A 26,291-nucleotide genomic window follows, 5' to 3' on the forward strand; every position below is an offset into this window, starting at 1 on the left:
TTGACAAAGCCAGGGAATATCTGGGGAAGCAAAGAGCAGCTCAGAGGGATCTTCCTCCAATGGAAAGAGATAGAAATTTTGCAGCAACCTGTCAAAGACCTCCTACCTTTGAAAAATACCTGGCATATTTGAAGCGGAGTACTACGGTTAAGGGAAACGTAAGGTGCTTTATTCTTCGTGTCCAGCTCTGAGGCCACAATCCTCCTAGCCCTCTGATCTACCAGCTTGGTAAAGACTTGCTCAACCTCATACCTCTCACAAGCAGAGTCCATTAACTCATCTACACCCACCATATGGATTTCATTCCCGAGGAACAATAGGGCAGCCCTCCTCAGTGCATGAAAGCATGTTTTTGGACAGCAATTACACAGTACTGTCAGGCACAGGGGACAATTGCACAACATCAGGCATGTTCGTTATTAAGTCACTTTTACTATGGATGCCAGAACCCCCAGGAATTATGGAAAAACACATGCTGGAAAAAGGCATTTTCCTCTCCTCTCCATTTTCAGAGCTCTGGGCCTGAGGTTGTCTTAGGGATAACCCATGCACAGAACGACCCTGAGGTTTTCACACAGGTCCTCCTACCAGCACAGGCACTCAGCTGCTCTAAGGAGCAACGTGCCCATCTGCAGGACTCCAGCTTGGGACACAACCTCCTCCCCGCAAGCCATCATCCAGGGAAAGGGTCCATCTTCTCTCCTAACAGGCCCGTTCTCCAGTGTCTGTGCCACAGCACAGGCAGGACACTATAACATGTTGGCTCTGTCTTGCTCCCTCATGCAAAAAACGATACAGCTTGGTAAAATAATTTCTGTGGCCAGCATACTATTGGTGGTCTTCCAAAACATCCACGGGCCTTCAATCAATCAAGGGACATCACAGACCCATTATTTGAGGAAAATGGTTGCCCAAAGATTCTTAGGATCCCTCCTAGTCCTGAGAGACTTTGTTCTTAGATTTATCCTTTCTCGTGTATAGGAAGTCACCCCTTAGCAGAGACCAGCTCCCTGCATATTCCACATAGGAGCAGGATATGTGGCTGGTGTGGTGGCCAGCAACAACAGCAACAGGAGAAGAGGCAACAGGCATAAACTGAAACACAAGGAGGTGACAGAACCCCGGAACAGGCTGCCTAGAGAGGCTGTGGAGTCTCCTTCTCTGGAGATCTTCCAAACTCGCCTGGCGGCGACCCTGTGCCCCATGCTCTGGATGTCCCTGCTGGAGCAGGAGATTTGGACTAGATGATCTCTAGAGGTCTCTTCCAACACCAATGGTTCTGTGACGGCAACAGCCTCCTCATGGTCCCAGCTCAAGACAAGAATAACCTGAGACCTTTCCTCTGCACTGGCTAAACCAGCACTGCCAGGTTCTCAGGAGCTAGGAGCGATCCTGAGCAGATTTCAAAGGAGAAACATCAGTAAGTACGGGCTTTGTCACTCCTGTCTCTGGATTTACATTAACATTAGTGTGTTTGTAATGTGTCAGGTCGGTTTCCAGTCACAGGAAGGGCTGACATTCCCATCCAGTGACCTGGCTTGGATCGAGGATATGCTCCGTGATACAGCCATGCCCTAGATCAACCAAGAAATAGCTTTTCTGTGCTTGCCAAAGGAAAAAACTCAGTGCTAAGACTCACCACCATATCACTATCTGACTAGAAGGCCTTCCTTTGTGGGCAGAGAAGAAACTGGCAGCTGTAGCTGGAGGGAACCACATCTGCAAGGGCTCTGGGAAAGGGTAGCACCGACCATTGTAACCTACCTGGATCTGGCCAGAGGAAGAGCACCTAGTTAGGAGCCCCTGCAGAAGAGCTGTACCCTGCCTACAAAGGCCCCTGGCACATTGACTGGAGGCACGAAGACACAACATCCATAACAACTGTCACCTGAGAAAGGGGAACTAACATTAAAGTTTATGCCTTTTGAAACTGTTGTCCCAGGCTCTGTTGGCCCAGTGTCAGCCACCTTCTCCTCCGAGCATGGAAAATCTCCTGCATTTACCCTAGTGCAACCAACAACCCGCTCCGTCTTTGCCAGGCCTGATGTTTTGAACCATTGGCAATTTCTCCATGCTCTGTTTGTCCCCACTTTTCTGAAGTATCCCAGCATCATCCCTGATGCAGGGAGTTGGTAGAGGACTGCTCACACACACACCTAGGGGAGGGAGGAGATAAACCCAGTGCCAAATACATACTTTGCAAAAATGTAACATAGAGGGATCCCTGAAGGAGCAGCGGCGACCAGACCCATAGGCCAAGCCACACTTTCAGTGTACTGATGTATTTCCCCAGCGATTCAACATGAAAAGCAAGAACATTACACTGCTTATTTAAGTGCTTTTCAGTCTTTCTGAGTTCAAATTACTTCCTTTATAGTTTCTGATTTCTCTTCATGTTTTTTGAGCTCCTTTGAGATGGAGAACAGCAGCCAAATATGCTGGCAAAGTAGGCATCAGTTCTACCTTGCAGTTTTAATAGGCTAAGGTCACGTGTGCAAGGCAGCTGCTGCAGCCCAGCTGAGCCCCAGCAGTTCTGTCGTGATAACACCAGCGAGCGCCTGAGCCGCAGGAATCAACGCAGGACAAGACATTGCACACTGCTAGCTACCAGCAAACAGAAAACTGAGCTCATTTATCCTCCCATAGTGAAAAAGGTTTCTCCCTAGCACTGATTGTCAAGTTGTCTGGTTCCTTCTACCCCTCCATGTTCTTTGACAAGGCCTTTCTTATCGAATACCCAGGGAGCACTAGCACAAGAACTCCACCCATGGGTTCGCTGCTCCACAGCATGCAGAGACCATTCCCAGTGCTCTGCCCACTTGGGAGCAGCCAGTTCATGCAAGGCTGCCCTCAGCCAGTCACTCTTGCTGGAAAGCATCGTGGGATGGAGCCATCACCAAGATCCAAGGTAGATGTGAAACCTGATCCGAGGAATGACCGGGGGCTGGCCTCTTGCTCAAGGTGTCGTTCAACAGAGCAATGCTTTGCAGCCTACCCAGGTGGATTTTTGGAGACTCGTGCTGGTTACATCTACAGCACGTGCCTGAGAGCCTCGCGCAAAGCACTGGGGACAGCACATCCTGCTCCTCAAAATCTAGGGAGGTCCATGTGCTCCTCACCCAACACGGCCACAGCAGCAGCAAACCAAGGTCTCCTGCCTATGAGAGTCTGAGCGTCTCAAAGCATGCAGGGAAACAGGCACCAAACAAGTACTGCCAACAGGCAGCCCAAGGCCATGAATTGCAGCTGCATTTCAGAAGCTCTGCTTACAGATCTCCAGCCACTTCTGATGCCAGTTTCTTTCCATAGAAATCAGCTTGGTGGGACGTTTTTGATCAACATATAATACTTAAAATAAATTTGCAGCTTGCTGGGCAGTACTGTCTTAAGCTGAATTTTGCACAGGCTCAAAGTTTGTATTACAGACTTAGCATGTGAACAGCACTCTGTAGATAATGTTGGTCCTTTGCTAGCATGACAGCAAACTTCAATCTGCCACCAGTGAAATCTCAGGCCAAGATAAAGAGATCCATGTACAACCTCCCCATGGTGAGCAGCACCAGTCATGGAAGGAAAACCAGAAGAGTTGAACCTTTAGTCCTGCCATAAAAAACAGAGCTGAGCTGGAAGCATGACCCAGGGACTCTGCCCTGGATGACTTTCTCCCTTGTCCTAAAAGGACCTTGGTTGATGTTAGACCTTGTTAAACTTCCTTGACAAAACTCTCCATTTCGCTGCTGGGTGAGAGAGGAGACCACAGCAAGCTGTGAAATTAGCCAATTCTCCTCTGAAAACTTGCTTCAAGGTCTCAGCAAGAGCTGATGGAAAGGGAAGAGATACCTGGACGTGGCAAACCATCTCAGGACGGCAGCTGGGGGTTACAGATGGCTCTGACCGCCATACATGCAGCTTTGTGGCAGCATTAGGACCCAATGGTTAACACCGCAAACCATGAGCTCAGGGCAGAGGAAAAGGTACATTTGTGCAAGTCCCTAGTTACCTTGGACAATTAGGACAGTCTGTGGCATCCGATGAGCAAATGCATTGTCCTGCTTTGCAAAGAACCATTCATTTGCCAGAGCAGCAACATAACCTCCTCTTTTAAGATCTGCACAATCATGTGTGAGCCTAAAAATGTTAATTTGGCATACTCAACATCTGCTTCAGGCATCTGCGTAACTCAGGTTTCTGTGGCACCATTCTTCTCATTGTATTAGCAACAGGAAAGAAAACAGGTAAGAGTTTGAGAGCTGAGGTCCATTCCTTTAAATCAGGAGATGAGCGAGTGGTGACAGGAGGATATTGAGCATTTGGAAAGATTTCTGCACTAGAAAGAATTCAGCACCAGAGCAGGTGCCCAGAAAGACTGTGGACCCTCCATCCTTGGAGGTTTCCAAGACAAAGCTAGAGAAACCCACCATGACCTAGATGGTGCTGGAAACAGTGCTGCTTAAAGGGCGAGGAGACCTTTGGTTCCATACTTGCTCATACAGGAAAAGTATTAAGAAGATTCCCCAAAGGAACACCTTCTATTATACACAAAAGAGGCAAGAATATTCCTAGCCTGGTTTTACAGTCAAGGTCACTGGATTCTACAAAATATTATGCTATTTGAAACTGAGCTGCTGAACAATATGGGAGGTTTATTATTACACATGTTGTTAAACCACCTCTGTGAAGAAGTTCCTGGTGAAGTTGATACCAAGTAATTCTTGTTTTACACTACCCTATTTTCTAACATGCCACTTGTGCACTGACAACTGGTAATTGCAGTGCAGGAATGGAAACATTTTGGCAATAAAATCACAGAAACTCCGGGATGTAGGAGGAAACATGTGATTACACATGAAAAATGGGAACACATTAGACAGTTAAGGCAATCAGAATATTAACATTTTAAAAGTTACTTACAGATTTCAAAGTTAGCCCCTTAAGATGAGTGAAACGATTCAATAACTTCAGGACAGTTGCTTCATTTTGCCAGAAATCTCTAGAAAGTAACGCTGCCTTCACTTTTCTTGCTTTTATCTTACCCATTAATTACTTGCACATTTAAATTGTGGAGCAAATTCATGCAACAGAGTTCCAGAAGCAAAACAGGTCCCTGTCACATTTTCTGCTCTGTTATAAATGGGCCCCATAAGCCAAGAGCTTCAGTAGCTGCTTCAGGAGACTCACCTGACTTTCCAAAGCATGGGTCAGGTCTAATCTGTCCCCCAACCATGTATTACCCCATTTCTAATGCTCACAATACTGCTGCCTGCAGCAATACCAGAACAGAGATGTTGTCAAATAAAAGACAGACAATTGTAGAAATAACAGTTTTGGTTTAGTGTTACAATTTGTTTTACAGCTCATTAAAAGAAATACTGTTAGAGATACTCTATATTCATACATTTCTAGCAAAATATACTTTTAAAAATGTAAGGCACTTTACGACTTCATAAACAAAATGCTCCTGATGATAAAAATTCACAAGAGGGTTAGATGAGAACCCTTTCTACCCTTAACATTCAGGTCAGTAAAAGATCAATCCTCTGGTCAGGCAGGAAAATAATCAATAGAGAGACTTCCAAGATAGAGTTACCACCGTATTAGTGTGCACCCTCAAGTGGCCCATCTGAAGCATCTTGAGACTCCAAAAAACGGGGAAGGGGAAAGAGAGAGGGAATTCATCTGCCTGGTGTGAATAAAAGGCATTAAAATAGTTCTTTGAACCGGGTAACAAAGACACATTGCAAGGATTAAGTTTCATTACTTTCATTGGATTAAATTCCTCCCATTCATTATTGCCAAAAAGAGTAAGTAACAAAAAGGAGCTGGCTCTCCCTTCCCTCCCCACTACTCCCATTATAATTCAATACCAGATTTCAAAGACTTCAAGTGACCAGGACAGAAGCCCCTGAAAAACTGCATCTGGCCACTTCAGAGTATGTTTAAATATTCATTACTGACTTCATCAAGTCTCACCTCTTACTAAAGAAACATGGAAGAATTGGCAACTATACAAATTGCTCCCAGTCAAATTGATATTTTGCTTCTTTTATAATATGATCCCACTGTTCACGTTAAGTCCCTACGTTCAGAAATACCCATGAGGGGCTGGCAGAGAGGCGTGGGGACAGGACAGCGCAGGCGGCGCCCTCGGCGCGTGGCCAAGGTGGCAGCAGTAGCTTCGCCTCACGTGCTGGCGCCGCCATTCCCAAGAGAGTGGCTTCCCAAGCCGGACACGTGGTGCTGTTCTAGCAACAAGGGGAGCCACACCAAAACACCAACCGAAGGCTTCACTGGTGGAGATGCATCTGCAGGGACTGAAACCCACTATTTAAACCTGCCAAAAGAGCTACAAGTCTTGCCAAGCCGCCCTTTCAGGGACTCTGCAGCAGTAGGAAGAGGACAACAGAGACTAGTTCCTGCCCTCCTCGTATTTTCACGTTTTGCCTGCTTGGGGGCTAACAAGGCCTGAAAAACAAGACTCTGGAGGACTCGGTGTGTTCAGCCCTGCACTGCAGCACTCTCAAGTCTAACTTTGAGGGAAAGGAAAAGAGAAACAAAAAACCCCACCGCTTGTATTTCTTATAAGTCCTTGGTAATTTTAAATACTGACTTACTTGAATTGCACTTTAAACCCCATAGGCAAAAAGAAAAAGATCATTAGCTGCATTCAGGAATACATATAAATTTTAAGATACAAGATACTTTATGATAAAGTCTAAGAAGATTTCAAAGAACTGCATAGACATATCCACTGTATGAGCTGCTAAGTTTTGACCTGGCTACAGAGAAAGAGCAATGAAGAGAGATCACTATTAACCAAGTAGAACTGGGCTAGAAACTGGACACTAGTTTGGCTGGGAAAGAAAATACAGTGAAGAGAGGAGCTAAATTAGAACCAGTCACCAGCATGGAGCCACTGGTCTTAAGCCATCACCCAGAAGTGTTACTGTGCAAACAGGATTTGTGGCAGAAAAAAAATGGTTGTAAACGCTAACCTTCTGAAAAGTGTGTCATTAAAGAAAAGCTGATGTTCAAGAGAAGACAGACAGTACCTCATGGCCCTGAGCTCAGAAGATCTTCATCTCAACCTGTGTGGCTCATTCACTAGCAGAAGAGCCAAGCTGTAGATCACTCAGCTGCTCACTGCAGTTATCCTAGCAGTAAATCCGGTATTGTGGCTCTGCAATCAGCTTATCGCCATCCTGCATTGGTGTGACCACACTCACTCGGGACAGGAGGACCAGACCAAAGCACTGATCCAAATCCAACTAATACCACGCAGTTGGTTCCTCTCAATTTTTTTTTGATTCTTGTTCCCAAAGAAACCTCACAGAATCTGCTAAAGAGACATCCAGTTTGGACATTTACCTTACCGTGCCTTAAATATGTATATTAAAAAAAAAAAAGGCACTGAGAATGGGCAGTTCATTTCCTTTAGGCATTTGTGTAGGCACAGGGATAATCTTTAGCTATGCTGAAATGCTTAATAACCAAAGGGGTGCTATTTTGCAAATCAATTCTTTCTTGCAAAGTGTTCTCTACAAAGGAACCTGGGGAACTGAGCTCACACTGCCAAGGAGCTTCCCAGCAAGAAGTTCAACCTGCCCACCAAGACAGACAAGCACTTACGTAATTTCACAGACCTTATTCTTCAGGTCACATTAAAAGAAAATGTAATTAAAAAAAAATCACTAATGCTGGCTATAAAGAGTAAAATTATCAAAGTGCTTTAATAAAGTGTCAAGGATAATTAAAAAGAACCATTAATACCAAGCTCTGTAAGATATTCCAACGGCTGTGTGTGTTTTCTGCATGTGGGAGAGGAGCACTTTCCCTTCCAAAGTGGGTTAAAAAAAATACTAGTTTATTTAGCTTCCTACCACTGTCAGTATTTACTGTGCTCATGCAATTGAGTGCACAGTTGGATTTGCAGCATCTCTAACTGCATCAAAAGGCCTGTCTGCTGTGAAAATCGACAAAGAGGCAGCCCTAATTGAGCAAAACATAACACCAGCCCCACAAGCAGATTTACAAATATCCATCAATTTCATATTTTTAAAGTTATTTCTTAATACCTAAAATTGAGCTATTTTCTGCAGCTTTCCTTTAAACACAGTTTCAGACAGCTGAATGTGTTACCTGAACAGACTGCCTAAGCTTTTAGAACAGAAGCAAATGCAAACCTATAAAGAGGTCTCAAAACAAACCTATGGGAAAGACACCCAGAAAACGTGCCTTGTTTTCCTCCCACAGGCTTTTCTTCTCATGTTAGCAAAACGAAAGGAAAGCAACATTCTGCATAGTGCTTCTCCCTATACTTTTAACTCACTAAGTTCATCTGCTTAAAGCAGGCAGTAACTTGATGATAGAAAATAACAACTGTACTGAGCATTGCAGGGCTGGCCACAGCAGTGGACGTCATTTAAACACTGGCAAGGTCCATCCTGAGACCCTTCCTGCAAGTCACAGTCGAGAGCAGATCTGCTCCAGCAAGCTGCGAGGTGGAAGGCACGACACGGAACACGGCATTTGGTCCCTAGCATAGGCACACATGGCCACAGACCCAAACCCACCCCAAGCCTCAAGAGAACGACGTGTCTGCTGTCTTGAGGTCATGTAAAGACAGCAGCTCTCAAAGTGTAATGGGAAGGGATGAGGAGATGAAAAAGAAAAAAAAGTGTTTCCTCTTGACTTAATCCAAGAGCACCTTGGTATAATAAAGAAGAAAAAAAGGAAACTCAGTTGTAGGGCTGTGAAGGCTACAAAAGCGCAAAGATCCCGTGCCTGTAGACAACAAAGAGAGTTTGCGAAAAATGGACTCCTGATCAAAAAAAATTTTCAAGAAAAACTTTTGGGTATAAAAATCTGTAACTGAAACCAAAATGAGTCAGAAAAGAATCAAAATGCAATACAAAACATTGGGATCCATATATACCCACATAGCATCATTAACCTTTTTCTGATTTACCAGTGTTATAAGCCCCGGACAAAGCCTTCTTTGCTCTGCAGGATGACTAAAGTCCAGGTAAGTGTCATATATTAAACCCTCTTTAGAATCTGCCCATTGGAAAAAAATCCCCCTGCCCAGGAAGCACGAAGGGGACCCCCAGGCAGCAGAGGTTCCTGACGACCCCAGGCACCTTGCAGGCACTATGGCACCCAGTTAGTTCTCCTAAGTAGCCTTGCACAAGCAAGTCTGGCCTCGCTAGGATGTTCTTACACACCCTTACGGGGACTTGTGACAGTTTCTTGTGAGCCCTCAGGCCAGAGGCTCATGCTTTGCAGTTCCATGATTGCTTTTCTCATATTTTCCTTCCAGTCTTTCCCTCTCGTGCCTTTTATCCCAGGAGGACCTTCTGCATCCTGCGCGCGGCAACGCTGGCTTCGTCCTCGGAGTCGGACTCGCTCTGGGAAGTGGAGCTCTGGGAGGCAGAGCTGCAGGGAGAGGAGCACTCTGGGGAGCACAGGTAGTGCATCAGCGGGAGACGGTACTTCCCACAGAAGTCAACGAACTTGATTTGTCTGACACAGCTGTCAAAGTAGACACCTGTAAGGGAAGAGGTCACAGGAGCAAAACATGAGGCAGCGAGCCGAGCAATCTGTAAGCTCTGCAAGGCCGCGGTGCCTCGTGCACGTGCCTCAGACTAGCGTTTAACTGACACTGGATGTGGAAGCAGAAGGGATGAAAGGGAAAAAAGAAGGTAGCAAGACACAGATGGAAACCAGAGGTGTGAAACTTCTTTTCTCGGGAGAGTAAAAGAAATTTTCCAGAAAAGTCTAATGGCCAGATGATTCAGAGAAGGCAAGTTCTACATCAAAAGACACAGGGTAGCAATTCCAAAGAATGAGGCAATTTCTTCCAAACATTAAGGAGAAATATGAGGCTGGAAATTTGCAGACTTCTCCTTCAATGTTGAATGAATTCATCCACCCTGCTTTCAAGTTTGTATAACCTCTTCCCCTGGCTAGACATGATGTGTCTGCAAATAAACACTCTCTCCTTCACGGCTTCACTTCTGTTCTGCCTGAGCAAAGTCACCACCCGGAGTTCGGGTGATGCTTCCCATGGCAACAGCGCTGTTCTGAAACACACCTATGGTCCTCCCCTGGCACAGGGAGTGGTTTTAGATGCAGGCATTTTCAGAAGTTTCCAACAGTGTTTAAGCCCTATCAGGTTTTGAGCAAGCTTTTCGCCTGCAAGATTAGGGAAACACTGAAACACTGTGATAGTTCAGAAGGAAAAAAAGGGAAGTTGAGGGTGAACCAATCCACTGTTATCCATACTGGGAAAAAAAACTCGAAAAAGAGAGGCTGAAAACTTTCTCTTCCAGTGGAAATTCCAGCTCTTCCACCTTTGCTAACAAAGCTGCTTTGATATTGTCCTAGAAGGAGATAAGATACGGACTAAATTATGACTACAGATTAGAGAGCAATTAAGGAACAGTATTTTGTTTTTTTGGCGGGGGTGGTAATCTTTTATGGACAGAATGCACAGATCATTTATGCTGGATGAAAATTAAGCATTAAACCAAATTAAGCTAAGCGTTCTGGGCTTATCTATAAAACCTATTTACAGCGCCCCTCTGCATAGGGGCGCTGTAAATCAGCTGTCCCAAGCAAGAGCTAAATTAATTGCTCTTGGTAGCTGGTAACACTACAGCCTCCTCTTTTCCAATTAGAAACTGAGCCTACCGTCCAGCAGTCCAAGGAGAAACATTTGCAAAAGTTCTCCTGCCCTTCAACAAGCTGGAGTTACTGCAGGGCAGAGCACTGAGCAACTTGAGGACATACCAACACTATGGCGAGCTGGGATAAGCCATGAGAACTCTGACCACTGCCTTATACCCCATGCAACTACAACAAACCAGCGCTGCTCATTTCAGTGGGTGTTCCTAAACTAAGGAATGGCACTGAAAAAGCTTCTTAAAGATAAGGTTGCCAGAGGGCTGCAGCCAATGCAATGGAGCTCTACAGAATTTGGGTGCAACAGCACAAATAGCTGTGCTGACCTACTGCAGTCAGTAGGGCCACAAGGAGAGAAAAGTATGAGGCAAGAGCGGGGAGCAAAGGCGAGCTTACCGCCACACTTGGGATTGGGGCAGTTGCTGGCCAAGCTCAGGTATCGGACGAGGTTCTCCGGGAGGTCACTGGGAGCATAGGGCACATTGCGTGTCTTGATGGTGCGTCCAGCCAGCTCCTGGAGGCTTGGGGGGTTGTAGGTGAGGTCGCGCACGAAGCGCACCACAAGTGGGTTCCCCCGCAGGCTCAGCTCCTCCAGGTGAACCAGGTTGAGGATCTCTCGAGGGAGGTAAGTCAGCAGGTTGTTGTGCAGGCTGAGGGAACGCAGGGAATGCAGCCTGAGCATGGAGGGGGAAACCCGGTCAAGAGGCGCAAGCAAAATCATTCCACAAGTGCACTACACACAGACCGCATTACTCCCCACCCACTTCCCACCTGCTGCTCCCTCTGTTTTTCCTCCTTTTGAAGCATAAGATCATGCTGAAGGAGCTGCTGTTACTACAGCACACCCAATGCCCTAGAAAACCTGACTCCATTCCTGAACGCCTGCTAAAGAAATACAGTTTGAAATTTGATATGTTGCCCATGCCCTTGCTCCTCCTCCCCCTGGGGAAAAAGAAAAAAAAAATATATATATATATATACACACAGACTTTTTTTTCCTCAGAATGCAAACAGCACTTTTAGAGGGAGATAATGTTTCCTTGTATGCAGTGCATGCATCAAAAATGGCTCCATGCAGCATCTGATGAAGTCACCTGCTTTCACTCATGCATTAAAGATGAATGATGGTAGGCGGCCAGCTCTGGAAAACCCCACGTTTTCACTGCCTGCAGCTGCATCACCTTGTGCTGTGATGCTATCAGATCTCACAAACTCAGCCAGGGCAGGCCAGGTTAGCATCTGCACAGGGGATGAGCAACTTCTAATAGGCTGTAGGAGGAGGCTTTCTCCGCTAAGCGAGTGCAAAGCAACCCTCTAGCCCAGTGTCCGAGGATGCTATGGTCTCCACCTAATGCAAGCTCCAAGACAACTGGAAAGTTTATCCATCAAGAATGACACAGCTACGCCATCAAATTCCAACTCAGAAAATTTCTACGCTGCCATCCAATTGCTTTGGAGCTTATGTCTACACTGAATTCTTCACCTCCCACCTCAGGCAACCCAAACAGCATTTAAGTGTCCTCTTTCTTCCATTATGTAACAGATAAAGGAATAACAACATCTAGGGCTGTGTTGGAGGATTTTAATGAATGCTAAAACATTCCGAGATCCTTGAACAAGAAATGCCAAGGGAAAACAAGGGCTGGTACAGCAGACACACACACACACACACACATACACACACACGCACACACACAGAGAAGGCTTTAGATGAAAGGCAAAGCAGACAGAAGCTTTCCTCACCAAGAACACAGCAGCATAGCAGTTTATTTTCTCTGAGCCACCCAGGTGCTTCTCTGGATTTCCTCTAGAAACCCATTAAGTCACCTTTAAGTGGACACTGTGACACTTTTTTTTTCCACAATCCTTTAACAGTGGCTTTCCTATTATATATTTGTGGTCTGTTTGCAGTGCACCATGCTAAGGAAATTCCTGTTCTGGTCTAACTAGATTAAAATAAATGAAGGACAAACAGATCTTCTCAATTACTTTTATGCACACCTGCAGAATAAAGTGTAAATACTCACTGTGCCAGCTGAGGCGGAATGCTCTGGATCTTGTTGTCACACAAAACAAGATAGCTTAGAGAAGGCAGGTTTGCTAATTCAGGTGGAATTGAAGTGATGAAATTCCCTCCAAGGTACAGAAACTCTAAGCTGAAAGAAAAAACATCACATCATTCATTAAGATTATTTAATTTAACACTAGGGCCTTCTCATCCTCTGGGTTCCTTAAAGTTACATCTAAACTTTTTTTTAAAGAGAATTCTCGAACTTAAGCTGACTATGCACGAGTTAATTTGTTAAGGGAGAGGCCATGGAAAAGCATGCAGAGCTGCACCCCAGAATTACAGGAGCGCTGCTGCTGTGCCAGAGATGATGCTCCACTGTGCCCTCACTCGCGCTCTGACGGTCACCACCACATTGCAGGGCAGTGCCGGCCAACACTCCTGCTACCCCTCTGCCCCCAGGCAAGGCCGTGCATGCAGCTCGCAGCACTGCTGCCGCAGCCGGCAGGAGATCTCCGGTTCACCCGCAGCCAAGCAGGACACTGCCAGTTGTCAATGAAAAGTCCTTGGCTCTTAGCCCCTCACCAGGGCTGCTTGCCCTTTATAGCATCCCTCAATTCCCTGGCTGCTGACTGTGACCTAACAGCACAAGAGAGAGGCAGCCAGTCCTGCTTTGATAAAATTCACAGGCAGACAGCGGCCCAGACGCACCGGCACGGCCGTCAGCTGAGGAAGTCATCCATGGACACATGTGTGGTTTCTCAGGGGACAGATTTCATCATACCCAAGCTGTGGAGCCCAGAGCCACCACACACATAAGCTGGGACAGGCTGGACTGGAGTTGGGGGAATATAGCATGTCCTGCAAAAACTGGGTGTTCTGCAAAGGGAACAGGCGCTGGGGTGGCCCCTCAGTGCTCCCTGCCACATGGAAGCATTTGCAGTGCACGTCTGCCCTTCCCAAGACAAGGAGGTTGTCACACACAGCTTCAGATTAACTGCTGCAAGTCCACTTCTCTATGTCTCTATCTATCAGTCAAGGACTCTTCCTTCCCCGTTCTCGGACACTGTTCGGAAGTGGGGCATGGGAACAGGTTGTGTTGGCACCTCTGGCCAGGATGAGACATAACCGAGTCAGCACCATCATGCAGACAACTCTTTCCTGGTGCCTCCAAAAGGCGGATCCATCCACAGTTCTGTGTGCAGGTTCGTGCAGCACTCGTGCCGGATCGCTGACCTGTTCTCAGACAAGCTAAGTACAGTGTCCGTTGACCCTCCTGGCCCATCACAGCAGCCAAGCAGCCCTAAGCAAGTCAGGGAAACAGGAAGAGCCAAGACTGCCAGCATCTCCCAGGAACAGCTCATGGCATCGCTCCAGCAGGAGACGTCTTCATCTCAGCTCCTGGAGAGAGGCTACAGATATCACTGGCAAAGGAGCACGTGGCCAAAGCTCTCAAGGGACATGGTGCCTGAGGCAGGAAAGGTTTAAACCCTGGACCTCAGCCAGGGCACGCACGCAGCGCCAGAGAGACTCCTGCCTGAGGCATCCCCAACATGGAGCACAAGAATGGCAGAAAGAGGCTATTTTATTCCGCTCTTCCAAGAAACATGAACCCAAGGATCCAATGACAGCATCTGCTTGGGCTGCAGAGGCTACTAATACAGCGCAGAGCCCACATGCCCACATGGCAGGGCTCACAGGGCTTGACTTTCCCCAGAATCGTCTCCCCTTTTGAAGGATGCCAGAAGCACTGGAGACCTGGCAAAGTGGCTACAAAATCCAGCCTTTCCTGAACAATTTTAACTGAAAGGGTGATTTGAAACAAAGTAATTATACTTGCAAAAACAGCGCACAGAAACGACCCCCTTACCCACCACCAGCTGCTGCTCCGCAGCAGCCCTGCTTTGAGGCAGGTGAGGAAGAGGCTGGTGTGCAGAGAACATGGCAAGGGGAGATTAGTTTTAATTAAATTTAGATTTCCTGACAAAGCCCAGAATTTTAACCCAAATTCCTCCTTCGAGCCCCACTGTTACCCCAGGTGGATCTAGGCTCTCACTAGGAATGCAACTGCTGACATTGCAGTTCCTATGCAAATTTTAACTCTCGGCCCTGCCGAAAACTGTTGGGCAAGGGAATTCTAGCAATGTGGATTTCAATGTTTAAACAAGCTTTAGATATGTACAAGTCTCCTTTTCCTAGGAAAAGTGAATAATTAACTCTGCATCCTCTCTGTTTGAAGACAACAATGTCAGTAAGGCCACATTGCGTAAAAACACGTAATGCCGGGGAAGGGGGGAAGGGATCAACACATATGGCAAATAATGTTCACCAAAACCAGTTCAAGGCTTCGAATGCACAGATCTCAGGAGCAGCAGCCTACACAAATTCAACGTGCAAAAATCCCACTAGAGTTAACTCCTTTCCTGACAGAGGGCTTAAAAACTGCTTTCTTTTTATGTATCTGCTCTCAGAGGTCAGCAGATTAACAACCACCGAGGCCCAATCTGATGCATCAAACCCAAGATTTCCAACATCTATTTACGATATGAATTAGATGGCAAGTTTATTAAACTTGACAGGGCTTTGGAGACTATTAAGACTATTAAGAGACTTATTTCACATGCAGTGAAGATATTCTTATAGCTTCCATTGAAATACTGCTCAGTAGCAGACGCAACCCACAAGAAAACCTCAAGACATACATTTTGCTAGAAAGAAGGATGTAGCCTGCCCGTGGCTGAGCAGGATGGATTAACTAATAACCATTGCTTCTGGATCAAATTAAAACGTCAAGAGTTGTTTGAGCAGAGCTAATGGCCCAGGCAAGGGGTTAAAGAGACGCCACCGTTTTGTAAGGAGCGCTGACTGTGCCACGAGGGCCACAGGCTTTAGCTCATCCATTCCCGGAGTGACTTTCATGTCGTACGTGGCACGCGAGGCAAAGCTGGCGCCCACGCATTCCCACTCGGAGGACCAGAAGGCACCACAGGGACTGAGCTTAGCGAGGGAGATTTCCAAGAAAGCGCTTGCATGAAGAGTCAGGTTTTCCAGCCATGAGTAAGCTGCATTCTCCTCACGTCTCGCCTGGGTTCCCAGCACTGCACACACACAGAGGGGGAGCTGCAGTTTTGCTGGTCTTTCAAAAGCCGGTCCAGGATCTCAGGAAGCCAGTGAGCAACCACTCTTCCTGTCGGCTGGGGAGAACGCGAGCATAGCCCCTAGTTCTGAAGCTGGAATAGGTTACGCATTTCTAACCTAAGGCAAATGATCTGGCTGTACAAATCTCACCGAGGACAGAAGGCCCCAGATCATCATCATGCTGCAGCTGCAGCCTAAGCGCGTTCCCTATCAGGCATTAGGGAATCAACAGGGGACAAGTACCTGACACCAGAAAACAGCAGATCCCAGGTTTTTGCCATTCCCATTCCTTTTTCTCCTGACTATGAGGGGATCTACATGTCTCTTTGCTGTGCACTGGGAGCTTCTTTCAAATCTGGGGACATTTTCTAACCTCCATTCCCCCAGCACTGTTGGTTAAAGTTGGCTACTGAGTTCTAAAGCAGTTCTAAGAAATGCTCACACAATTATGAATTGATACTGGTAGCAGCATCAAAATGTGCTTTTAACATGTCAAGGGACTGTGTAGTTTTGCTTGAAGATGAGCTGGAAGTTTCCACATCATCATGTGCCACTGAACTGTGCCATAAAGCTCCAAAACACGTGGAAAATAGGAAGTGCCCGCTCAGAGCACTAGAGGTATTTTTAACACTCTATCAATTACTGTAACACTTCGTAGTGCTGTTTCAACCGCCTTCCAGCACAGAAGAGACTCAACATTTCAACCCACCCAGTTTCCCCAAAGATACTTGTTTGGATAAAATTAACAGCTGACATCAAACGGATGCATCTAATTAGCTAATCTAAAAAGAAACAATGAGCCTGAAATAGCTCCAGGTCTTTTTAAGATAAACTTTTCAGCAAGAAATTTCCCCCAGCAGTTTTAAGGCTCATGCAAGGGAGGATTTTAAAAGCAGCCCACAGCACACTCCTGTTCACCCTGTTCTGCAATTTATTAATTCCTGAGAGAACTACACAGCCTTTGCTGACACACAAATTTAAGATCAAACAGTTGTCTGAAAACTATTTGCAAAGCGTTTGAAGAGGGGAAGAAAAAAGGGAGAGAGCAAGATTTCCTAATGCTGTATCTTTATCAAAGCTTCATTTGCTGTTTTTCCCACATCATAACTGGCATTCCTGAGCATTTGCTTGTCTAACACGCTTACTGCTATCCCTGAATAAAAGCAGACCCTCTGTCTTTCACTGCATCTAAGCTTTTACACAAAACTTGCGTGAACCCAGTTACAAGTCTGAGTCCTTGATCCCAGCCCTTGAGTAACTGGGCTCACCTAGAAATACCCAAGCAGGCAGGAAAGGAACCTGCATGACAGATGCCTGGAAGCAGCCAGGCTCTTTCCTACTCTCCTTCTGCTTCTTCCCAGCGCTGGTTCTGCTGAACCCAAAAGGTACTAACAAGAAGAGTAAGGCCAAGCTCGAAGTTCATACCAGGAGATTCAAGGTACCAAGTGCATTTCGCTAGTGTCTCAAGAGCTTGTCCCTCTGAGGAACACTTACCTCTCCACATCACGCATGGATAAGGACAAGCCGTACACCAACAAGACAAAGGCCTTGATGGGACAGGCCAGGTCAAAACTGCCTTTTATCAGACTGTCTTGCCAGGCTAATTTTGTCCAGAATGGGCACAAGCAGATGAGGGCATTTACCATGAGCTCTCACGCTGAAAGCCCACCACGACCAACGCTGCAGGCAGAACTACGGAAGAGATGATGCTGACAACCAACCATCCTAAGCACATCTTTTATCAGGCAACGAATGCAAGGAGAGCCGTACCCATTTGGTGCATTTTCTGCTTTGCATTCACTGCAACACCCAGTGCAGCAATTCCGCTCCTGCACGATCCTGACACTTGTGAGGAGCCGACGGATCACAAGGAGAGAGCAGCAGTATATTTTCCACAGTGCCTCCCTGGAGGAAAACATGCAGTGAGGGCTACTCGCCCTTAGTGCTGGTGAGCTCTGACCACCATCACCAATGTTACTATCGTAAAAGTGATCGTGTCCACCTGCTGATGGAGACATCTGAAGGAAACTTCAACCTTTAGGACGCTTTCAGGCGGTCATTCTAAAACTGCCCGAGAAGTTACTTATAATCTATGAAGAAGATGAAACATCCCCTCTTTCACCACAGGAACTCACGCAGCACTCAACAAAAAGACTTCTGTGGGCAAGGATGGGCAGATGGCTGAAGCTGGGAGAAGTAAGACAAGACAGCAGGAGAAGCTGCAGCTCTTACCGCAGTTCAGTAACTTGCCAAATCACTAGGAACATGCTCGGAAAGTTTTGCACAAAATGCCTGGCTTGCTACAAAGATTTACTGCCTTCACGTGAGTATGCACTCATGACACACGTCTCACACTGCAGGGGCTTGGCTTCTGTAGCTGCCAGAGTCTTCCTTCTCCTTTTTCAGGACAGCTCCATCAGCTTTCTACTCTTGCAGCTTCACCATGAAGGCTCCTTGCTGCTGCATCAGAACAACTGATGCATTATCTCTTCAAATACTACAATAGAAAGATATTTTGAAAATGGAGTAAAAATATGAAGCTTGTCTATTCAGAATTAGAGAGCTCAGTCATTCTCTGATAGCTCATAAAATATTTCTATATCTCTGCAACTACAGCCAACTCTTTAATCAGGACTGGAGCAAACAGGAAGCTGCTAGGGTCAGAGGAAGGAGAGAACTACTGGCCTCAGGAACCAGCCGGAGGACCGTGTCTGGTGAAAGCGCTGCTTACATTCCTCTGTGGTTTCAGAAACTAGGAGACATGAACAAAGTTTCTCTGATGGGAAGTGTCCTGTTGAAGAAGGCTCAACACCTTGGCTTGCCAGCAACAGTGAGACAGCCAGTTTACAGCCTGAGCTTGAGGCTGAGGATAGCAGAGAGGTCTCAGTATCTATACCAGGTCCTTCCTACCTTCTCCACCCTCCACCCAAACACTCTGGATTTAATAGATGCCTTCATGCTGCTTTGTCATAGAACTTGGCTCTGCTCTGTCCTTGATCAGGCCTTCTTTGCCTTCTTTGAGGTGAGTCTGGCAGCGGTTTCTCTTCAGTACATATTCACTATCCTTTTGAGTGCCGGGTCATTGGCTATCTGGCTCCAACCAGCAACCTCAACACTCCCTGTGCAGGAATACTAAGTTATGAACATATTGTTTTCTCCCAGCTCTGGCAACAGGCCTCTCCTCTTGGTTGCTTAAGTGGACCCACAAACCAAAAAGAGTCAGCAATACCTGTGAAGAAGCTGACAATCCTAGTGCAATGCAAATTTGCTATCTTGAGCTAAAGTTCAATTTTATTAAGGTGACATATTAGCAGAAGTTCACCAAGTGAACAGTTATTACGCAGGCAGCAGACATGAACTGTGTGTCGTTTAGTTTTTCTACCTGACACATCATTTTGTCATGATAAACAACTAGTTCAATAGCTTTGTCCACGTAGTCCTCTTGGAATTGTTATTCTGGGGTTCAAGCAGGATCAGCCCAGGAAAAGCTGCAGGACAGGACAAGCAGTAGCCTCGCTTTAGGGCAAGGCAAAGAATAAAGTGGAGAGAATAAAGTAATAAAAAAGAGAATAAATAACCAGACAGCAGTAGTTTGCTGCACGTTGGAGCACTGTACACAGCCCACTGGGGCACCACATGAAGCACTGGGCAGCCTAGCAGCTCAGGCTGAGAAATGGCAACTTCCAGAGTAGGGAGCATATTACAGGGCTAGGCTACTCCAGCACCACAACAAACATGCTAGTGGCGTTTGTTTTCGGGGAAGGGAAGTGCCCGAGACAGCCACAGATGAGGGCAGGTAGGGAGCAGCAAAGAGTACTCCTCCACGTGCCAGTCCCAGGTCAGGATGCAGCCCAGCTCTGCTGGGAAGGACAAGGACATTCGCTAATTCTCAATACACCAAGATAGTGTCTCTGGAGCTTAGCTTAGCCCAGCATTGCTCCAGGCCCCCAGAAGATGCACACTGTCTGCCATCAGGGCAAAAAAATAGCATGCCACGCTGCATTATATCACCTGTGACGGACAGAGCTGCATTCAAATGACTTTAGTACCTCCAACTATAACTTCAGGAGACAGCACATCACGTGCAACATCTTTTGCTCCCACTGGATCCGTCTCTGCTGAGTCACTGAGGCAAATCCAACTCCTTAGGGTCAAGGTTGCTGAAGCTTGCACAAGAGAGACCAACTCCAGCGAGTCTCCCAGCAAAGAGCCTAAGGTGAAGAAAGTTCAGGCTCAAGTCTCAGCAAAGAGACACACTTAGCAAAGAGGCTAGTCAGAGGCTTGAGAAACCAGCTGAACACATTACATGCCCATATGTAACAAGAGGGACACAACACAGTCCCCAGCTTGCTCATGAGTAAGGCTGGCTTTGGAGGTACGACCCCTTGGCCAACGCAGCCAGCAAATTAACCAAGCCTATGCAAGACATGTCCCCAACCAGTAATGTTCTTGGCTATGATTCAGTCATAGGGTTTTGTGCTATTGACCTTCAGAGGGTTGATCCAGCTCTAGAGCTGGATGTATTGTGGCACCTGAGCATAGCCTGGGGCTCCACACCTCAGGACACCTGTCAGCTTGTGGTGGCCACATGAGCCATGAGAGTGGAGAGGAATCAAACAGAAGGCCAGTTGTGCCAGCGAACCCTCCAGGACTGCAGCGCTATCAACAACAAGGGCCCTATTGTCCGCACACACCACAAGCGCCTCCTTATTCTCGTGTGCAGCCCAGCAGGCGCGCACTGTGTGAGAGCTGAGCTTTCATCCTGCCCGTATCTAGAGAGCTGCAAGAAAGTGAAGACACGGAGCACGTTCTTGCGGCACTTGCCGCACTGCCCCTGCCCCACGGCAGCCCGAGGACCACGCAACCCTGAGGGGCTTGGCTCCGATGTGCAGGCACGAGGCCGACAGCGCGCAGAGTCAGCCTGGCGCACACGTGAAGAGGCCATTGGCTGCGTGTGAGCAGGACGAGCGGCCGCGGCGGCTTGGCCCTCACCTGCGCAGCTCCTGGATGTCGGGCGGGATGCTGTGCAGGCGGTTCCCGCCGAGGCTGAGGCTCTGCAGGCCGCGCAGGCCGAGCAGCGCGGGTGGCACCTCGGCGAAGCGGTTGCCGCTCAGGTTGAGGACGCGCAGGGAGCGGCCGAGCGGGGCCTCCGCGAGCCCCTTGGGCAGCGAGCCGGGCCCGCCGAGCCGGTTGTTCTTGGCGAGCAGCGTGCGGAGGCGCGGCAGCGCCAGCAGCTCGGTGCCCAGCTCCGCCAGCCCCGTGCCGCTCACGTCCAGCTCCTCGAGTGCCGGGAACCACTGCGCGAGGCCGGCGGGCAGCGGGCCCGCCAGCCGCCGCGGCGACAGCACCAGCCGCCGCGCCTCGGCGCTGCGCCGCGCGCTCAGCTCCGCCGCCAGCTCCGCCGCCGCCTCCTCCTCGCCCGCTGCCGGGCCGCGCCGCGGCAGCCCCGGCTCCGGCTCCGCAGCGGGGCCGCCGCCCGCACCAGCCTCCGCCGCCGCCGCCATCCCGCCCGCGCCGCTCCGCGCAGCTCCGCGCCGCAGCGCCCGCCGCGACCCCGCGCGTCACGCGGCCCTCCCGGCCCCGGAATCTGCATGGCGCCCCGGCCCGGCCTATGCAGGTTGCGGGGCGCCAGCAGGCGGGCGGCGGCTGGAGAGGGCGCCCCGCCGCCGCCCCGGAACGAGCATGCGGAGCAGCGGCGGGGGCAGCACGGGGCGGCCGCGCGCCCGGGGAGCAGAGCGGGGGCAGCGGGGCCCGGAGCGGCGGCGCTCGGTTCGCTCGGGCCGAGGCTGCGCCCTCCGCTCGCGGCAGCGGCGTCCGTGCGGCCCCGGCGGCCGCAAAGGGGCTCCCCAGGGACGGCGCGCCTCGCCCGGGCCTCTGCTCCCTGCCGTTATCCCCCCGCGCTGCCGTTACACCCGCCCGCGGTGCCGTTATCCCCCCGCGCTGCCGTTACACCCGCCCGCGGTGCCGTTACTCCACATCACCGTTTAGCCCTCTCCGTGTTAACCTTTTTCCCCACAGGGCTGTGCATTGGTGTCCAGAGAGGGCCCAGCAGGGGCGATCTGTTCCCTTCAGGGACTCCGGTCTTGGCACTCGAATCCAACACTGATCTCTGACAGCGCAAGACTCAGGGGAAGGGGAGTGCCGAGGAGGTGAATGAAAGTCAGCCTCTGCCCTGGGTTGTCCAGCTTCTGGGCCGCACTGGTTGAAGATCCACAGCAGTCCAAGGGCCACTTGGGAGGCCAGCAGCCCCACCAGCCTCCATGTTTCCCACCCCAATATATTGCCCTGGTCGATGTTCTGTGTTCCACAACATCAGCAGCGACATCCTCAGACAGCCCCTCAGATTCCCCGAGAGACCCTCCTGTTCAGCTCTTTGGAAGAAATGGCATTTCTCAGTGCCCCATGGTTATGTACTGTTAAAACTGGCCCCTAAACGATCCTGATTTTGTCCTCTGTTGATAGAGAACAGCCTGCCCCAGGAAAGCGCATCTTCACCAAGACAAGGTGAGGGCTGGAAATGGGGTCTTGAAGATCTGCTGTTGGTGGTGCACTGAAATAAAGTTGTGTGCACAGAGCTACCTTGAGGTGTGTCCTAGCCACATGTCAAAGGACAACTCAATTCTTGAGCAGGGATATCCCCCAGAGGGATTCACTAAGATTCGCTGGGGATTTGCTATCCCCAGAGCATTCACTGGGTCTGTAAGGCTAAGAAGTGTGATGGAGGCTGCATCTTGATACTGGGTCATACCACACACTGCTCCAAGAGCAAGTAACTTGAGGTTCTGGATTTCAGTTCATTGCCCTTTGGTCACAGGCTAAAAGCTATGTAATCAGTAATCACATATTGGAAGAAGCAGCAGCAATGTGTGACTAGGTGAGAAGATTGCCTGCCCAGGGGAACTTTTGCCCTGGCAAAGTCTAGGCTAAAAGAACAGACCTCTTTTGCTTCTGTGATGCATAGGGTGGTCTCCCTCCCACTCAAAACACTTTATTTATGCAAAAGTCTCTGTCGTCTTAGAGCTGAAGAAATGCAGACAAACCAGAGTTGGCTTGTACCAACCAAGAGTTTAAAAAGAATGTCTGAAATAGCAAAGATGCTGTGTTCAAAGGTGTCCAGAATATCATGGACAAAACTCATGGTCCACCTATATTTCTTTGGATGCTGCAAGAACACCTGGTTTCTAAAACAAACATAGAAAGGGACAGCTCCTTCACTTGAGAGCCATGGGTTGCCATAGCTGTCCCCAGCCTTCAAGGAAGGGAGTGCTGCAATGAGTTCCTCCCAAGCGAAGGGGAGCAGACTTCCTCTCTCCCACCCCCCTAAAATCACTTAGCTGCAGTAAGTATGCACAAGATAAAGTATTTACAATGCCATGTAGCCAAATTGGCAGCTACGCTTTACTTCATTCCTTCCTTAAATCCTGGGAAATTCCACAGCAGAAAATAAGTCGGGAGATAAGCCTGTTTTAAAGCTGAGAATGACCAGGGAATGCTTGTGTTGAAGACTTTCATACACAGCAGCTGGTATATGGGAGAGATGTTATCTGGGCATTATTTGTTATGATGCAAAAAGTAACATGTGAGAAGCCACACTGTTTTTTTTTAATAGCTTTGAAAGGAGCATATCACCTAAAACAAAGTAACCCAACCTTCTGCTCTTTCGAACTGGCATTTGCGCAGAAGATCTCACACAGCAAAGTGGTGAAATCCAGTACAGTTGTGCGAGAGAGGAATGTAAAGAGGCTCTGTTCATGTAATACAACGCCATGAAAAGCTGTTTCATGACTCAATTGGGCAAAGGTGGCTCTAACTACTCAGTCGGGACTCAGTAGGCTCACCAGTCTGTTCTCCCATGTTGGAATAAGAGCAGCTACACATTGATTGTTCGTAATAGTTGCTTATTTAGTGTGATCTTAAAAGACCTTTGGAGAAGGAGACTGTGAAACCTCAAGCAAGTACCTTCCATTCTTTTGCTATCCCATGGGTTCAGAAACAAGGACATTTAGAGAAGTCCTCCTTCTTCTCTTAGTTATACCTGAAGTTCCTGATCTGTCTTCACACGCCATATTTTCAAGACCATTCATTATTTTTGCATGTCTCTGAGTTCTTTCCGTCTGATACACCTCTTTCCTGAAAGCTGCTGCCTAGAAAGTGCTCCAGCAAAAGCCTCCCTGATGCCGCATGGAACAGAGTAATTGCTCCATGTTTTACAGGCTGTGCCCTGTAAAAATGCTAAAAAAGGTTTGCTTTTTTTCTTTTCTTGGCCATGTGACCCTAAGTCACCTTCAGCTTGCACTCTACTGGCATAACAGGCTTTTTATCCAGAACTGCATCCTAGGTGCCAGCCTGCAGGAAGAAGCAGAAATCAAGCGTGCAGACTGTAAAACTCTAGCCTGATCTTTATTTAACGGCTACTTCTCATTCCTTTATTTTTTTGGTGGGGGATATGTCTGATTGTTTTTCCTGTTTTCCAGATAACTTGCACCTTCCTCCAACCTGAAATTGCCTAGCTGACTGGTGGCTGTCCTGCCACCTGATATCACATGGGTTTCAAAGGTTTCACCCGAACTGGGGCAAAAAGGGAACACCTAGTGCAGGTGAGGAAACATTTCAAGCAATCCCCAGAGGGTTCTTTAGTAAAGAGCCTAACTTCAGCCTTCTTGGTTGAGACATGTACGTGTGCATACGTGTGTTTGTGTAGGTGCATGGGCCTAGTGGCTCCAGTGGACCAGAGACATTTATTCCCTCAGGCAGGCATAATACAATAGAAACAAGACAGCCTTTTGGGAAGGTAGAGAAAAACTGGGGCAAGGAGAACTGTCCCTTAAAATATTTGAGGGTTAAGCAGGGAAAGAAGCGGAGGGCAATGAGTATTGCTAAAAGTGAATCAAAGATAATTTCCCTGGTTTTAATAGGGCTTCATAAGATGCCTTAAAGTGTGTTATGCAGAATACCTAATTGCAGCGGAAAGAACAAGTGGAAATTGTAAGTGAAGAACTGCTTAAGTGACAGCAAACAGGTTTGCCTTGAGCTAACCACACAGTAGGTGGGGATTTTGTTTCCATTAAGATTTTTTTTTTTCCAGAAAATGAGGCATGGGCTTCATTCTCCATCCAAAAGGCTCTTGCGTGCATGGGGAAAGAAATGGTAGACAACTTCTGTCTAAAATCTGGGAGACTTGTTGCTACCTCAGAAATACCCTGCTCCTACAAGATGCAGACAGGCAAGAGCCGAGAACAAAAGAGGACCCTGGGGACACCCAGACATCTGGGCTGCAGTGTCCTGGTGTTCACGGAGCCTCTGTGATAAGGGAGCTGGGGAGGAGCTGGCAGTGTGTGCTAGGGATGTGGTGGAACTTTGACATGGAGAATTAAGGAAAGACTGAAGTCACACGGATGGGAAATGGTAGGCAAGCTGAAAAGGAGCATGAAATAAAGCAGTGGTGCGCCATTCGACAGAGGAGAAACTGATCTCCTGGCAGAGAAGCCCCACCTGGGGATACTTCCACAGAGAAACTTCACCTAAGCCTGGCACAGCTGAGGCATTTAGGAGTGCACCGCCAGCATCCATTACCCTCAGCTGGCTGTTTGCACAGTCACCACTTCTGGTATGTCAGAAGTCAATTCTCCAAGCTGCATCTCCCTCAGGTGTGAGCTGTGGCATCTCTGCTGCTGCTGAGGGGACACAGCGCAAGCGTCCACGCTGCCCTTGACACCCCACTCCCTGGCACCCATGAGCCAGGCTGAGAGAGCTGACAGCGAATGTTGTAGCACACAGAGGTGCCGGCCAGACACTTGCTCAGCAAGATCACAGAGCAACCCCGTGGCAAACTGACAACTCTGCTCTCTTGCAGAGTCCTTGCAAATCTCCCTGCCGCTGTGCTCTCTGAGCCAAGAAACCAGCAGCCACGTCAACTCACACTTGCCAGGTGCGGTAGGGTCTGTTCCCAGGAGTGCAGATGGATCTGTCGGACAGGCAGACAGACAGGATTTTTATTTTTGGGGGAGGCAAGAGAAAAAGCACGAAGGTTGTAGTGAACACTCAGAAACAAAAAAAACAAATGCACTTTTTAAAATTTTGTTTCATTTATTTGGCAGTAATATCCAATCCCCCCTGCTTCAAAAAAAATTACAAAATCAAGTAAAATAAGTGCACTAAGAAAACCTACAGAATACTGATAAACTTCACACACGTACGGGAGGGAATATAGACAGAGGAGTGGGAAGATTTTTGTTTTTTCCTTAAATCTGGTTTTCCGAAAAAAAGAAAAAGCCTTCCCTGCCCTTGCAGTCCGACAGCCATTGTGCTGGGGTACACGTGGTGTTCAGCACACCCCTCCTCACCAGCCTACGCACCCCGCAGGAGCCAGCAAGAGCCCGGCCTGCGCTGGGCACAGCTCCCTGGAGGCTGCCCTCCCTCCCCGGGCGGGCAGGCAAGCTGCCCAGGTGCTGCTGGGTTACCAGAG

General features: G+C 48.3%; 1 protein-coding gene across 1 annotated transcript; it reads right to left on the reverse strand.

The window, feature by feature from the left end:
* Positions 1–9,244: 9,244 nt before the first annotated feature.
* Positions 9,245–21,330, reverse strand: LRRC58 (leucine rich repeat containing 58). The gene is made up of 4 exons (XM_010211542.2): positions 20,819–21,330; positions 12,708–12,836; positions 11,077–11,354; positions 9,245–9,544 (listed from the first exon to the last, which is right to left on the reverse strand). The coding sequence occupies exons 1-4, from the start codon at positions 21,328–21,330 to the stop codon at positions 9,336–9,338; spliced, it is 1,128 nt and encodes a 375-aa protein (XP_010209844.2). The 3' UTR covers positions 9,245–9,335.
* Between the last annotated feature and the right edge of the window lie 4,961 nt (positions 21,331–26,291).

This window comes from Tinamus guttatus, unplaced genomic scaffold (assembly GCF_059628265.1).
Source record: "Tinamus guttatus ecotype Peru unplaced genomic scaffold, ASM5962826v1 Tinamus_guttatus_pri_ptg000646l, whole genome shotgun sequence".
In the NCBI taxonomy this organism is placed as follows: Eukaryota; Metazoa; Chordata; class Aves; order Tinamiformes; family Tinamidae; genus Tinamus; species Tinamus guttatus.